Source organism: Nothobranchius furzeri, chromosome 18 (genome assembly GCF_043380555.1).
Source record: "Nothobranchius furzeri strain GRZ-AD chromosome 18, NfurGRZ-RIMD1, whole genome shotgun sequence".
Classification (NCBI taxonomy): Eukaryota; Metazoa; Chordata; class Actinopteri; order Cyprinodontiformes; family Nothobranchiidae; genus Nothobranchius; species Nothobranchius furzeri.
In genome coordinates, this window is record NC_091758.1 from 18,649,288 (window position 1) to 18,666,131 (window position 16,844).

The 16,844-nt window shown below is 46.3% G+C and overlaps 1 protein-coding gene across 16 annotated transcripts in view; it reads right to left on the reverse strand.

The window, feature by feature from the left end:
• smoc1 (SPARC related modular calcium binding 1) overlaps positions 1 to 16,844 on the reverse strand; it is a 127,353-nt gene that overhangs the window by 14,027 nt on the left and 96,482 nt on the right. For 11 of the 16 annotated variants that reach the window (XM_054741815.2, XM_054741822.2, XM_054741819.2 and 8 more), the window contains 3 exons: positions 16,374 to 16,454; positions 15,927 to 15,976; positions 9,456 to 9,625 (listed from right to left, as the gene is read on the reverse strand). In XM_054741815.2, the coding sequence (XP_054597790.1) occupies positions 9,456 to 9,625; positions 15,927 to 15,976; positions 16,374 to 16,454 (301 nt within the window). Of the gene's footprint in view, positions 1 to 9,455; positions 9,649 to 15,926; positions 15,977 to 16,373; positions 16,455 to 16,844 lie in introns of all 16 variants that reach the window. The other 5 variants (XM_054741824.2, XM_070547039.1, XM_054741821.2 and 2 more) reach the window with 1 other exon arrangement.

The window sequence follows — 16,844 nt, forward strand, 5'->3', positions numbered from 1 at the left end:
ACAAGCCTGGAACTAAGGCTCAACAAAACAAAAACACATGAATCTGTCTGAGCCGGAGCATGAAACAAGGAGATGGTATCGCTGCGAGGAAAATACCCTCATCTGTCTTTACTGTGAAGACAAACTTACATGATAAACTTTTCACTCTTTTTCCCCCTGAGACACTTCTGGTGGAACTTGAAGCATGCAATGTCGGAGGAAACGAGATAGCGCCAAACACCAGTCACCATCTTCCATGTCCAAACATCTTTTGTTGTCTGTGACTTCAATTGTGTTTTTCTTTTTGGGACTCTGGTAGTTTGTCCTAAAGTTGCAGTGGTAGCAGCCAGCTGTTTCTCCTTCTCTGATATTATTGAGCGGAGAACCTCACAGACCAGTGGTGTTCTGTTGCTAAATATGCGAGTGTGTAATGAGTGGAGGGCCCAGGGAAGTGCGGCGGTTTGACGAGACGAACAACTGAACGATGATCCAATAGTTGGTTTCAGTCCGAAATGTGTTATTGGTGGAGGTTTTCAGACAAATGTTTATTTTGTTTTTGTTTATCTCCACAATATATTTATAGCTAGTTAGAAGTTTTTTGAGAGGCATGGGAACATTTTTAGGTTAATTTATTTCCCAAATTTGTCATTGCAGCTTTAAGTGTAAAAGGCGTCTAACACCAAAACGCCCACAGATTCCCCACACAAAAGTCACAAAGGTAGTATCAAGACAAACTTTAGATGCAGATCATTTTATTAATGTTGAAAGATGCCAAAACTTAAGTGAAAAGCACAATCAGGAAGTCAACTTTTACACCTCAACTTCAAAGTGGAAGTACTGCAAGTTCACATAAACAAATCCACATGAGGGTTCAAAAAGGCATAAAGTGGCTTTCTCCATCTTCTGCCCTTGTTTCTGCTGAGTAAGATTAAAACATCTTGTGAGATGTCAGCATTTTGTGGTTATGGGTTATCTCATGGGCTGCACAGTGGTTCAGTGGCTAGTACTGTTGCCCTACAGCAAGAAGGTCATGGGTTTGAATCCCAGCCAAGAGTGTTTCTGCATGGAGTTTGCACGTTCTCCCTATAAATGCATGGATTCTCTCCGGAAACTCCAGCTTCCTCCTCCAGAGTCCAAAAACATGATTGTCAGGTGGATTGGTTTCTCTGAAGTAAGTGTGTGTGTGTGTGTGTGTGTGTGTGTGTGTGTGTGTGTGTGTGTGTGTGTGTGTGTGTGTGTGTGTGTGTGTGTGTGTGTTGCCCTGCGATGGACTGGCAGCCTGTCCAGCTCTGCTGTACATAGGCCCCCCGTGACCCTGCATGGATAAGCGGGAAAAGAAAATAGATGGACGGATGGACTTATCTCATTACTACAAGATAAACAAGTTATTTTAAGACACTCTCATTGAAGCACATTTTTATGTCATTATTACAAGAACATTTCTTGTTAATGTAATGGATATAACCTGAAGACTCGGAAATTCAGCCAAACACAGCAGTTTGTGTTTCCTAATGTTGTGACTTGGCACACATATGGCAATAAAAACTTCTTATTCTGATTCTGATTCTGATTAAAGAAGATATTTATTTTAGAATGTGGGGGAATAAGGGAAAAGTAGAAAGTTCTGCTGTTAGGAAAACTGGAGACAGAGCAACATGTGCTGTGATGGCAGGGAGAAGGGAGGAGACTGTCTTGGTGCCAGCTATGCGAACTCCTCTTCTTGTCTGTGGATTTCCCCTCCTCTCCTCAGAATGACACAGACAATTAGTTCAGCCCAACAGAAGTTCATCAATCGAAAATCCAATGTCTAGGTGAGGTACAGGCAAGGTCATCCACAGGCAGGCAAAGGTCAGTAATACTTATCAGGGGGTAGAGCAGGAATCGGTAGTCAAAGTTCAGAGCCAAGGTAGGTCTCCAGATGACAGATGGGCGAGAGAATCCATGAGGGGCGAGGCAGGCAGAATCCGTGGACAGAAAACGTGGTCAAAAAATCAGAAAAGGGCTTGGCTGAAAAATATCGCTGGAGTCTCTACTGGCACAAGACTGTCGATCATCTGACAGGGAGACGGAGCCTGAGCTTTGCTTAAAAGGAGGAGCACACAGGTGCAGCAGGGAGACAATCAGGCAGGGCTCAGGTGAACAATGTGAAGCTGATTAGTAACAGGAGGACTGGTAGAAAGGAAAAAACAAACATGGCAGGCATGGCAGAACAACGTGGAACCATTACAGTACCTCCCCCTCAAGGACCGGCACTCGACGGGCCACCCGGCATTGAAGGATGAGTTTGATGCAAGAGACAGACAGAGGTTTCACACGGGATACATGAAAGGTAGAGCAAACACGGAGCGTCCCAGGAAGATGGAGGCAAACTGCCACTGGGTTGAGAACTTTTGAGATGGGGAATGGGCCAACAAAGCGAGGGGCCAGTTTGCAGCACTCAACCTGTAGAGAAAGATCCTTGGTAGACAGCCAAACATTCTGTCCCACCTCGTAGGCAGATGCAGACACCAGTCTCCGGTTAGCCACACGAGAATACACAGCAGAAGTCTTAAGCAGAGCACAGTGGGCTTTTCTCCATACCCGCTGACATAGCAATGCTGCTGCATGAGCAGAGGGAACCTTGGCAGCTTTGTCCTGGAGAGAGAACACAGGTGGTTGAAGCCCATTCACCGTATAGAAGGGTGATAGCCCAGTGGCACTGGAGGGAAGGCTGTTCAGAGCTTGTTCAACCCAGGGGAGATTCTGAGACCACTTAGTAGGGTCATGTTCGCACAGCATGCATAGTTTTGTCTCAATCTCTTGATTAAGGCACTTGGTCTGTCCATCAGACTGTGGATGAAAACCAGAGGAGAGACTTAAATTAATTCCAAGCAACCCGCAGAACTCCCTCCAGAATTGCGAGACAAACTGAGGGCCTCAGTCAGAGACAATGTCAGTGGGAATGCCGTGCAGTCTGAACACTTCTCGGGCTAAGATCTGTCCAAGCTCCTTGGAAGATGGCAACTTTACGAGGGGAGCCAGGTGTACCGTCTTGGAGAACCTGTCAACAATGGTGAGTAGTACAGTAAACTTGTTAGAGGGGGCAAACCTGTGATAAAAATCCATGAGATGTGGGACCAGGGGCGCTGAGGTATAGGAAGAGGGTGCAGGTAACCAGCTGGGGGTCGGCGTGAGGGCTTGGCCTGACAGCATATGGGGCAAGCTAGGATGAATCCTTTAACATCCTGCAGCATGGTCTTCCACCAAAAATGTTCCCTGACCACCGACATGGTCTTACTAACTCCTGGGTGATAATAGAGATGAGAACAATGGCACAAGGAGAATACCTCAGAGACCAGATGGTCTGGGACAAAAAGACGGTCCTTGGGACACCCCTCAGGTGCTGGGTGTTGTTGATGTGCCTCCCGTATCATGTTCTCTAGTTTGAGTCGTGTGACCGACAATCGTACCGACTAGGGAAGAATGTAGTCGTTCCCCTCCTGGGTTAGCCACTCGACTGATCCTTCATGGATCGTGGATAGGGCGTCTGGTTTGATGTTAAGGCCGGGTCTGTAAGACAATGTGAAGGTGAATCTATTGAAAAACAGAAACCACCTTGTCTGCCTGGGGTTGAGCCTTTTGGCTGAATGGAGATATTGAAGGTTCTTCTGGTCAATCCACACCAAAAAAGGCTCCTTGGCTCCCTCTAGCCAGTGTAGCCACTGAAGGGTTCTGGTTTCTGTATTTGGTCGCAAGCTCCTTTAGAGCATATGCACACATGTCTGTACCAAGCTGAGACTTAAAGTCAAACATCATTTGTGATTTTAAGGTGCCGCTAACTCTGTCCAGCAGAATTCTTTCCAAGACTTTAGAAAGCATGCTAGCCAGAGCAACGGGCCTATAGTTATCCATGCTACCATCACCCACCCTTGTCTTTCACCACTGGGACCAATAGAACAGCTAGCACTGAATCAGGCAATCATCCATGAGCAAGAAAAGCTGAAAGGCATATAGCAGTGGTGTGAGTGGTGCTAAGTTACTGCTAGCATACTTTAGGTATGTGGCTTTATTATTAGGTAGTTTAGTAATAGCTTGATGGAACTCATGTGACATAATTTAATCTATACTTTCACTTTTACCCATTATGTACAGTTCACTCGGTACACAATTGAACAAGTCGTAGTAATGATGTCTCCACAACTTTAGGATATTTTCAGTTCCTGAGACTCCATCAACCACACAGGGTATGGGTGTTCTCTTCCTGTAGTGTCTCACTTCTTTCCAGAAGTCTTTTGGTTTGTTAAGTAGTTTCAGAGCCAGAGACTCAGCTCTCATAGCTTGATTATTTTACTAAGAAAACACACTTCATATTTGCATTTAGCATTTTAGCCCTTTTACTCTCAAGCACAGGTCCATGTCTAGGTCTCCCTGCTAGAACCCACTTTTTGGAGGCCTCACGTGCTTCAGCATGACACTCAGACAAATGCTCTCTCCAGCCTGGTCTTATCTTTGTTTTAGTTTTATCTTTGTGAAAGGGAATGCTAGCCTTAAGCCTGATTCATGCTTCTCCGTCAGCTCCGCAAGGGACAGACACGCACAAATTGACGGAAGCGTTTTGCTTTCATACTTCTCCGTCTCCTGTGGAGCGTTGCAAAGCAATTCCCCGGCAAGACAACAGAGGGCGTAACGCTGTTCTGTGGTATCCTGTCATGTATCGGTCCAAGATAGTGCGATAGAGACTTTTTAACACAGACAAATTTGTCTCTCATTCTCCTCCACCTCTTCATGCGCTCGCCACCTCTAAACCCACGTTTCCTGTCATTTCCTTCCACAAATAAAACACTTGCAGCGCATCTTTTCACTCCTCCAGTCTCGGGGAGGAACATTCATGTTCTTAGAGTTTTTTCGCGAGGTATTCTTCAAGCTGCTCTGTGTCTGCTGCTAGTTATCCTCTGCTCTCTTCATGTTTTTGAGGGCGCAATGGCGGCGGTGTAGACAGCAGCGGCGTCCTGACCAATCACAAGCTTGCGTTGTCCGTCTCAACTGACGGATGTTTGGAAAAGAGAGCTCGACTCTGTCCGTCCTTGCGGAGCTCTCCAGCAGGCCCGCAAGGACGTTGCGTGTCTCCGCACTGGCGCAGACGGAGAAGCATGAATCAGGCTTAAGGTAGAACATTCACTATGTCATCACACAAGTTACCTACTGCTGATATGTGTTCTGGATCTTTACAAACAGTTTCTCTACAGGTGGCTGCTAACCTGGGCAAGCAAATACCGCCAAAGGTTTCTCAGTAAGCAGCTGATAGTTTATGCTGTCATCCTCAGAGAGGGTAGGCCAGTCTAGAACTTTCCTGGTATTTTCGCTGTCATGTTCTTCAAACATAGGCACACACTCCAGATTTATTTTAACCCAAATGGGATGTGATCAGAGCTAGACCTCCTGTATAAGATGTCTGTCTGACAGGGAGGCATAAGCATCAGCTGTTGAGACACAGTGACGCAACCCTGTGTAACAGGGTGGAAACACGAGGGCCCGGGCGGGATTTGATCCCCAGACTCCCGGGTGAGAGTCACATGCGCTAACCAGTCAGCCAAAGGGATGTCCCCGTGTCCAAGTAGCCAGTGTGCATCATCAGTCGGGATAGAGTGACAGGATGCTCACCCTGTCACACATGCTTCACTAATAAAAGTGTAATTATCTTCAGAAAAAAAAATTTCAGTTGACAGCAGTAAGTAATACTTTTCTGACCAAAGTTTTTGACCCTTTTTTCTTTACTGGGTGAGTTTGATTTGTTTTTCCCCCAAATTTTAAACAGATCTTCGTCTTCGTCTTCGTCTTCCTCCGCTTATCCGGGTCCGGGTCGCGGGGGCAGCATCCCAACTAGGGAGCTCCAGGCCGTCCTCTCCCCGGCCTTGTCCACCAGCTCCTCCGGCAGGACCCCAAGGCGTTACCGGACCAGATTGGAGATGTAACCTCTCCAACGTGTCCTGGGTCGACCCGGGGGCCTTCTGCCGGCAGGACATGCCCGAAACACCTCCCCGGGGAGGCGTCCAGGAGGCATCCTGACCAGATGCCCAAACCACCTCAACTGGCTCCTTTCAATCTGGAGGAGCAGCGGTTCTACTCCGAGTCCCTCCCGAATGTCCGAGCTCCTCACCCTATCTCTAAGGCTGAGCCCGCCCACCCTACGGAGGAAACTCATTTCGGCCGCTTGTATCCGCGATCTCGGTCTTTCGGTCATTACCCACAGCTCATGACCATAGGTGAGGATTGGGACGTAGATCGACCGGTAAATCGAGAGCCTGGCTTTCTGGCTCAACTCCCTCTTCCCCACGACAGATCGGCTCAGCGTCCGCATCACTGCAGATGCCGAACCAATCCGCCTGTCGATCTCCCGATCCCTCCTACCCTCACTCGTGAACAAGACCCCAAGATACTTAAACTCCTCCACTTGAGGTAGGACCTCTCCCCCGACCCGGAGGTGGCAAGCCACCCTTTTCCGGTCGAGAACCATGGTCTCAGATTTGGAGGTGCTGATCCTCATCCCAGCCGCTTCACATTCGGCCGCGAACCTACCCAGCAAGAGCTGAAGGTCAGAGCTGGATGAAGCTAGGAGGACCACATCATCCGCAAAAAGCAGAGACGAGATTCTCCTGCCACCAAACTCGACACACTCCACACCACGGCTGCGTCTAGAAATTCTGTCCATAAAAGTGATGAACAGAACCGGTGACAAAGGGCAGCCCTGGCGGAGTCCAACCCTCACTGGGAACAGGTCCGACTTACTACCGGCTATGCGGACCAAACTCACGCTCCTCTGGTAAAGGGACTGAATGGCCCTTAACAGAAAGCCACCCACCCCATACTCCTGGAGCGTCCCCCACAGGGTGCCCCTGGGGACACGGTCATAAGCCTTCTCCAAATCCACAAAGCACATGTGGATTGGTTGGGCAAACTCCCATGCCCCCTCCATCACCCTTGCAAGGGTATAGAGCTGGTCCACAGTTCCACGGCCAGGACGAAAACCACATTGCTCCTCCTCTATCTGAGATTCAACTATCGATCGGACCCTCCTCTCCAGTACCTTGGAGTAGACCTTTCCAGGGAGGCTGAGGAGTGTGATCCCCCTATAGTTGGAACACACCCTCAGGTCACCCTTCTTAAAGATGGGGACCACCACCCCGGTCTGCCACTCCCTAGGAACTGCCCCCGATGACCACGCAATGTTGTAGAGACGTGTCAACCATGACAGCCCTACAACATCCATAGCCTTGAGATACCCAGGACGAACCTCATCCGCCCCCGGCGCTCCGCCGCTGTGTAGTTGTTTGACTACCTCAGAAACTTCTGCCCCCGAGAACGGACAGTCCATCCCCAGGCCTCCCAGCTCTGGTTCCTCCTCGGAATGCGCATTGGTGGGATTGAGGAGCTCCTCAAAGTATTCCTTCCACCGTCCGACTATAGCCTCAGTTGACGTCAGCAGCTCCCCATCCCCACTGTAAACAGTGTGAGCGAGTTGCTGCCTTCCTCTCCTGAGGCGCCGGACAGTTTGCCAGAACCTCTTTGGAGCCGATCGATAGTCTTTCTCCATGGCCTCACCAAACTCCTCCCACGCCCGAGATTTTGCCTCGGCAACTGCCACTGTTGCACCCCGCTTGGCTATCCGGTACCTGTCTGATGCCTCCGGAGACCCACTGACCAGCCACGCCCTGTAGGCCTCCTTCTTCAGCTTGATGGCTCCCCGAACCTCTGGTGTCCACCAGCGGGTACGGGGGTTGCCACCACGACTGGCACCGGCCACCTTACGACCACAGCTAGCAACAGCCGCCTCGACAATCGCAGAGTGGAACAAGGCCCACTCGGACTCGATGTCCCCCACTGCTCTCGGGACGTGGTCAAAGCTCTGCCGGAGGTGGGAGTTGAAGACCGTCTTGACAGGTTCTTCTGCCAGGCGTTCCCAGCAGACCCTCACTATGCGTTTGGGTCTGCCAGGTCTACGCGGCATGTTCCCTTGCCATCTGATCCAACTCACCACCAGGTGGTGATCAGTTGACAGCTCCGCCCCTCTCTTCACTCGGGTGTCCAAAACATACGGCCGCAGGTCAGATGATACGACTACAAAATCTATCATCGACCTGTGACCTAGGCTGCCCTGGTACCAAGTGTACCGGTGGGCATCCTTATGTTCGAACATGGTGTTCGTTATGGCCAAACTGCGGCTTGCACAGAAGTCCAATAACAAAACACCGCTCGAGTTCTGATTAGGTGGGCCGTTCCTCCCAATCACACCCCTCCAGGTCAAGCTGTCATTGCCCACGTGAGCATTGAAGTCCCCCAGCAGGACAATGGAGTCCCCTGATGGAGCACTATCTAGCACTCGTCCCAGGGACTCCAAAAAGGGTGGGTACTCTGAACTGATATTTGGCCCATAAGCACAAACAACAGTCAGGACCCATTCCCCGACCCGAAGGCGCAAGGAAGCTACCCTCTTGTCCCCCGGGGTAAACCCCAACACACAGGCAGAGAGTCTCGGGGCTAACAAAAAGCCAACCCCAGCCCTCCGCCTCTCACCCGGAGCAACTCCAGCAAAGTAGTGTGTCCAACCCCTCTCCAGGTCTCGGGTTCCAGAGCCAATGCAATGTGTCGAGGTGAGTCCGACTATATCTAGCCGGTACCGCTCAACCTCTGCCACAAGCTCCGGCTCCTTCCCTGCCAGCGAGGTGACGTTCCATGTCCCAAAAACTAGTTTTCTTGTCCGGGGATTGGACCGCCAAGGCTCCCGCCTTGGTCTGCCACCCGATTCGCATTGCACCGGACCCTTCATGTTCCTCCTGAGGGTGGTGGGTCCACAGTTGGACGAGCCCATGTATCCGGTTCGGGCTGGGCCCGGCCGGGCCCCATGGGCGAAAGCCCGGCCACTAGGCGCTCGCTCACGGGCCCCAACCCCAGGCCTGGCTCCAGGGTGGGACCCCGGTAACCCTCCGGGCCGGGTACTCCGACTCTTCGTTTTAACCGCCATGAAAGATCCTTCGAAACAGATCAATGCTTTAACCTCAAAATTAATAGCAGAGTAGAGTAGAGTAGAGTAGAGTAGAGTAGAGTAGAATGTATTGATCATACAGCAGAACAAACACTTGAGAATAGTTTGAAGATAAATAATAACAAAGGTGCATGTATATACACATAGGCAGTAAGCTAGTATTGTAACAGTCAACCACAAAAACTGTGAATAAAAAGGAAAACTTGCGCTCCAGAACAATGCAGCATACTGTACACAGACATTCGTTTAAATCCAGTATTGCACGAGTATTGAACACACACTGAATATTGCATTGGTGTTTTTGTGTACCAGGATAATGCCAGTACCAGTTAAACTGAGGAGTTATACACTATTAATGACTTCATTTATTCAGATTTAAATCTCATGCAAAATTACCGTATTTTATTTATAGTCTCACAGAGCTATCACTATGACTAGAGAGTAAAATCTTAATTACCTGGTGGACGTTCCTGGAATGGGCCGTCCCGTGTCCACCAGAACACACCAGCAGTAGCCAGTGGACTGGTGGCACTGGACTGCCTTGTAAAGACCTCCGGTCCCACAGTCTGGAATAAAAAAGTCTCTGTGAGGACTCCTCCCAGCCTCGTCCAGGGCGATCTGTCTCTCCTGGTCACAAGAGGGAACTTTTTCTAAAATCATGAGAAATCAGTGCAGAGACACAAGGTTGGGCAAGCAGATGCATAGATCACAAAACAAAAAGTAAGCACACTCTCAATAAGCAGTGACCAGATTTAAAACGTGACCATAAATGGAAGGAGAGGTGAAACGATGGTGTGATGGTTAGTTCAGTGGTACTTCATCCATGTCTTGAAAATGTGTTTATAATGTGTTTCCAGGAGTAGATCAGTGTTTAGAGTCAGTGAACCCAACTTTACAATCGACTGTTCTTGGATCGGTTTGACTCTGTGGGAAAAAAACCACAGCAACCATTTGAACGTTGCCAAGGATGTGTTTGCTCACCGCCATCGTTTATATTTTTGAGCTTAACAACAGACCTCAGCTCTGCAATATCTTGTCTCAGCACACAGTGTTCACGTCCTTTCCTGTTCATAAATTAAACATCCAGATCCCGTTACGGTTACACAGACTCACTCTTAACAACCCAGATCCATTCCCTTTTTATATTCAAATTAAGCAACAGTCCCAGAACCTTCCTCACTGCTGGAGTTTTTAAACCAGCAGGTGGTGTTAAAATGAGACATGAGCAGAGACAAAACAATATCTGACATCTAAATATGCATTTGTACTTCAAATGCTCCAGTCTAAGTTACAACGAACAATGTTTTCCCCTAGCATGTCATATTTTCAACCACAAAAACCAAAACTTATGTGGTAAGGAAAACTTCCACCATTTCATTTTAGTTTTAAAAACAAGACAATAAAAATAAATCGCGACCCTTTGAACTTACTGCAGGTATCAATTTTGTCTTATAAACAGCAGCAAAATCAGACGGATTACGAACTTTGATGATGAACTTTCATTTGTGAAAAGATGGTGATTAAAGCAACACTAGGTAGTGTTTGACAGTTTAAGCTATTGCTTTCTTGAGTCATAAACGTTTGCAACTTCACATTAACCAGCACTCGTCAAAGGTTCAGGTAGGGACACTTGTGGGGAGTCTTTACCTGCTTCAATAGCTGTTTACTGTGCTGGGAGTTCATATAAAGGCTAGCTGTTAGCTTTTTTCAGTTTGTTAACAGTCAATAAAAGCAGAAAAAGAAAGATTTTGCCATTTTAGCTAATTTTAATAATAATAATAATAATAATAATAATAATAATAATAATAATAATAATAATAATGGGCTGGTTTAAAATAGCACTTTTCAAGGCACCCAAAGTGCTTTACATTATTCATGCACTTTCACATTCACACACTGTTACTGATGTTAAGCTAGGTAGCCACAGCTGCCCTGGGGTGGTCTGATGGGGGCAAGGCTGCCATTTTGCACCATCAGCCCCTTTGACCACCACCAACACAGACAAGTTGGGTGAAGTGTCTTTCCCAAGGACACAACAGTAATATTCCCCTAGCAGGAGCTGGAGTCACACCCAAGACCCTCCAATCATGAGGCAACACGCTCTACCTCCTGAGCTGCTGCCCCAAACATCATGGCTGATCCTGGAAGTAAAAAGAAAAAAGTAATGTCCGAAGGCGAAGCAAAGAGCTAAAGATTGCTAAAGGAAGCTATGAAACAATTAACTGACGGAGACCTGGCTTTGTTGGACTTGTAAGTAGTACAAACCGGAATCAAAAAAAGTTGGGACACTATACAATTCGTGAATAAAAACTGAATGCAATGATGTAGAGGTGCCAACCTCTAATATTTTAGTCAGAATAGAACCTAAATCACTGAACAAAAGTTTAAACTGAGAAAATGCATCATTTTAAGGGAAAAATACATTGATTCAAAATTTCATGGTGTCAACAAATCCCAAAAAAGTTGGGACAAGGCCATTTTCACCACTGTGGCATCTCCCCTTCTTCTTACAGCACTCAGACGTCTGGGGACCGAGGAGACAAGTTTCTCAAGTTTAGAAATAGGAATGCTCTCCCATTCTTGTCTAATACAGGCCTCTAACTGTTCAATCGTCTCGGGCCTTCTTTGTCGCACCTTCCTCTTTATGATGCGCCAAATGTTCTTTATAGGTGAAAGATCTGGACTGCAGACTGGTCATTTCAGAACCCGGATCCTTCTACGCATGCCATGATGTTGTGATTGAAGCAGAATGTGGTCTGGCATTATCTTGTTGAAAAATGCAGGGCCTTCCCCGAAGGAGATGACGCCTGGATGGGAGCATATGTTGTTCCAGAACCTGAATATTCTTCTGCATTGATGGTGCCTTTCCAGACATGCAAGCTGCCCACGCCACACACACTCATGCAACCACGTACCATCAGAGGTGCAGCCTTCTGAACTGAGTGTTGACAACAACTTGGGTTGTCCTTGTCCTCTTTGGTCCGGATGACATGGGGTCCCACATTTCCAAAAATAACTTTGAATCGTGACTCATCTGACCACAGAACAGTCTTCTATTTTGCCACACTCCATTTTAAATGGTCCCTGGCCCAGTGAAAACGCCTGAGCTTGTGGATCTTGCTTAGAAATGGTTTCTTCTTTGCTTTGTAGAGTTTCAACTCGCAATTGCGGTTGGCACGGTGGACTGTGTTCACTGACAATGGTTTCTGGAAGTATTCCTGAGCCCATTCTTTGATTTTCTTTACAGTAGAATTCCTGTTCATGGTGCAGTGTCGTTTAAGGGCCCGGAGATCAGGGGCATCCAGTATGGTTTTACACCCTTGACCCTTACGTACAGAGATTGTTCCGGATTCTCTGAATCTTCGGATAATGTTATGCACAGCTGATGATGATACCTGCAAAGTCTTTGCTATTTTTCGCTGGGTAACACCTGTCTGATATTACTCCACTATCTTTCTGCGCAACGTTGTGGGAATTGGTGATCCTCTACCCATCTTGGCCTCTGAGAGACACTGCCACTCTGAGAAGCTCTTTTTATACCCAGTCACGTTGCCAAATGACCTAATTAGAGTTAATTGGTCTTCCAGCTCCTCGTTATGCTCAAATTTACTATTTCCAGCCTCTTATTGCTACTTGTCCCAACTTTTTGGGGATTTGAATCAACATATTTTTCCTTTAAAATGATACATTTTCTCAGTTCAAACTTTTGTTCCATGATTTAGGTTCTATTCTGGCTAAAATTTTAGAGGTTGGCACCTCCACATCATTGCATTCAGTTTTTATTCACGATTTTTATAGTGTCCCAACTTTTTTTGGAATCAGGTTTGTAATTTTTTTTTTCAATAGTGTTGATTTTTTTAGTTTGTGGCCTATTTAGTATCTGTTGGCTTTTGTTTGCAGTTGCTCATTGTTAGCACTAGCTACAGCAGGGTTTTTTACAACAGTTATAGATCCGCTTTCAACCAGCTAGAAGGAGAAGCAGGAATATTTAAAGCTACAACAGCAAATTTGCAAACCAAGCTAGCCTAAAACATTTTTAATGTCTCTTAACAACATTTTAACATTGTATAACTATAAATATTAGGTGAAGATTGAAACTACAAATTTAATGAAGTGGTTTGTCTAAAACTCTCCAATAACACGGTTCAGTGTTTATCATTAGTGCTCATTACACAAACATTAATCTTTAAGGTAAAATGTGTTTATAAGGAGATGAAGGTGATTCCAGGAACAGGTCTGAGCCTGCTGCCAACACAGACCTAAAAGTGTCTCACTCAACCTTTTTCTCTCTCAAGACTCACACTCGGGTGCTTAGCTGCATCTTTGCCAAGGTTGCGTCACATTCAAATTATTTAACACTGTTTATTATACAGAGGTTATGCTGGCGCCAGGCACTAAAATTCCCAAAAGAAAAGAGTTTTTACATATAAATGGAAAAAAGGCTGAATGCTGGCAATCCCTTTAGGTTAGCATGGTTTGGAAATTCAATCTGCTTAGAAAATCGGCATTTCTGCTGTATTTGTTTTTTTGTTGTCGTTTCCTTTCCTCGTGCCTTGGTAGGAACTGAAAGATGAGACATATACACTCTTCAAAAATAAACACTTTATTGAAAAAGGGAACCCACACAAGCAGAGGTCTGGAGGAGTTGTGAGTTTCCTGGTTGTTGTGGTGATTTTCCTCAAGAAAAATTGATAATTGACTAAATATGATGAGATGCAAGTCTGTATTATTTGTTCCATTTTGAACATTCCTATCCAGACTCGGAGTCGGGGGAATTTTTTTTATCGCTTTTCTTTTCCCAGATTGACACAAACCACCACACGTCCTCCTCTCCTCTGCCTCTTTCCGCTTCACCATTTTCTTCTGTCTTCTGCTTTTCTACATCTTCGATCTTCAAACCCTCCCACCTCCCCCCCGTCTCCCAGCACTTTGTCCTCTTCACTTCACTCCAATAGCTTTCAGCTGTGGGGTAATCGCTGCAACATTGTTTCTAGGAAGCCTTCTCTGCAGTTAAAATAGCTGAAACGTTAGGGCAAGAGGAACAGTGTGAGGAGGCTTGTGAGTGCACGCGTTTTATTGGCAGCGCAACAACACAAACAGAAAGATGGTGAAGGATTTAGTCATAGAAAATTTCATCTCTTCTTTCAGCACTGCAGTTACATTTACACACCATTTATTGGGTTCTGTTGCTGTCTTCACGTTTTGTGCCTGGAAGTACAACAGAAATGTGCACCACGCCGCACGAGACATAACAAGAGGATTAAAGGACAAAAAGATCTTTTTTTTTTTGGACAGCAGATGTTTAGACAGAATCGTGCTCTTAGATGGCTGATCACTGACTGCAGAGGGCTTCAACTGGACAAACGCACATCAACAGTTGGCAGCAAAGCCCCTGGTTGAAAAATGGACTTTGCATTGCTCTGCTTAAACAAACATGCTTCACAAACACTCTCAATCAGAATTATGGGGTACCAGCGACAGTCAGTGAATGAATAATGCTGCTGGAGTGCTGCATCATGAGCTCTCAGATTTTCCAGCTTTTAAGAGACAGACAGAGGGCTGTAAATAGTGAGTTGTTGAACCACTCTGTCGGATTTTTTTAGAGGAAAGAAAACGGAAAGTAATGTCTGCTTGATCAGATAATCTCTCGACTGCTTCGTCTCACTCTGTGGACTTGGGCCTCAAACACTGTCAGAATAAAGCAAACTCTCGCCCATTAACAGAGCTCACAGAGCCATGGTGGTGGAGACCTCAGAACATCCCGGTGGGAAAGCTGTAGAATAATGTAGGAGGGTGCAGCAGAGGGAGGGTACACTCTAATGAGCAAGCTGCGTGCATATCTATCCCAGATCCCATTCAGAGTTGGACTATACGTTTATTCTCTGTCAGACGGAGAATAAAGTGTTTGTAGATAATAAGTGATAATAAGTGATTATCGGGGACGAGGGATTAAACCACCAAATAGTTCCCGAGCACAGCCACAGCTGCAGCTCACTGCTCCCCACGGCGATGGGTCAAATGCGGCGACGAATTTCACCAGTGTGACAATGGGACTTCAACTTTGTTTCTGTTGCCACCTAGTGGCTAAAAACCAAACCACTGTCATCTCATCTTTGTTTCTTGCTCATTATAAGACCGTGACGCAATCTCCTTTTTAACCACATGTTCATGAAAACACACACGGAGACCAACATAGTGTGGAATTATGGATGCAGACACATCACTCATGTCCCCTGAGCTGGCCTCATCTCTGGTCCTATGCGGTCTCCAGATGCGAACTGGAAACAGGAAGCTGGTATTTCCACAAATTTCAAGGAACTGTCACAGTAAATATCTGTCAAATAAAACATCAGGCAGGCTAGACCACAGCTTCCCCCTCCCCTCATTCAAAAGGCCAATAAAAGCACCACTTAAAATGTAATAATTGTGTCTTATGATGTTTGCACGACCGGGTCAAATCTACGAATGCGTGATAATACAGCTTTAGAAGAATCTCTCACCTTTAAATAAAAAGAGTGTTCTCAACAAGAGATTCTGTGTGTAAGCACCTTCGGAGGTCTGTGTGGAAGTAAAGGGGAGGTATTCAACCCACTATCCAGCATGTTTTAGTTGTTTCTCTGCTCCAGCACTCCTGGTTCGATGGTTTAATCAGGTGCTTAAGCTCTGCAGAAGCTTGTTAATCATCTGCTGCTTGAAATTATTTTATTTGATGTATTTATTTACATCACCTTCTACCACTGGTCATGTAGGCCCAAAGTGCTGCACACGAGAGAGTCAAAGCATGAAAGCACACAAAAACATGACATGAAAACAAAGACCTGCTAGGCAGATGGTAATGCATGCTAGTGCAAAAGCTGTTAGGCTTTGAAACTGTAGGGAAGAAGCTTCTTAAATAGCCAGCAGAGATTTACATCTCTCTAAGACTCACACTAAGTTCTTGGAACCAGCAACAAGCATTGCTCCAAAGAGTGAAGGAACCTTGAAAGGGAGCACATTGACATCAGACAAGAGAAATAGGATAGCTCCAAAAATCAGGTGTACAGGCAGCCAGTTCAGTGAGGCCAGGATCAGGGGTGCATATCCACTTCTTTGTACCACTAATGAATCTGGCCGCAGCATTTTGCACCATCTGACACCGAGACCTCACGCAGCTGCTGCATAAAAGGAACTGCAATATTTAAGCTGGAGAACACAAAAGCATGCGTCATAACCTGAAAGTTCGACTTCAAAAGCAAGGGTTTCATCCTAGCCAACCTCGTATTTAAAGAGAGGTGTTTCCAGCTCTAGAGCAGCCTATTCTGTTCATTTTGAATAGCCCTCTGGTCTGCATAGGAATAGAGCTACCAAATAGAAATCGAGCACCTCTTGAGCTCACCTTGCCTTCTGACAGTGGAGCTGTTTTGCTTATTCTCCTGAGAAACCAGCTGTTTTTTCCAGAGTGTTGGAGCGGTTATCTCTGAAGAGACAGGAAGACAAGCATCAATTAGCACGTTTCTGATCTGATGCATCAACAGCTCTGAACTACAAACTCTACCATAGGTTCTTCTTAAGCCTAAATCGGGACTTAATTTTTTTTCAGACTCGTATTTTGAAGACTGTCTGCAAGCTTTAACCCTACTTCACACTGGAAGCATCAGCGGTGCGGAGTGGATGCGACGTGGAAAATTTGAGGAAGAAGCAACAGAAAGGATAAGATTGGTTCTTTGTTTGCCGCATTGGGACACGTTGATTTCAGCAGTTATGATAGGGCTCGACAGGAAGTCACATCCTGCTTCAGTGTACAACCTCCAGTCATTTTAAAAATAAAAGACTGTTTCAACTATGTGATTTCATGTAGAATAAGTCA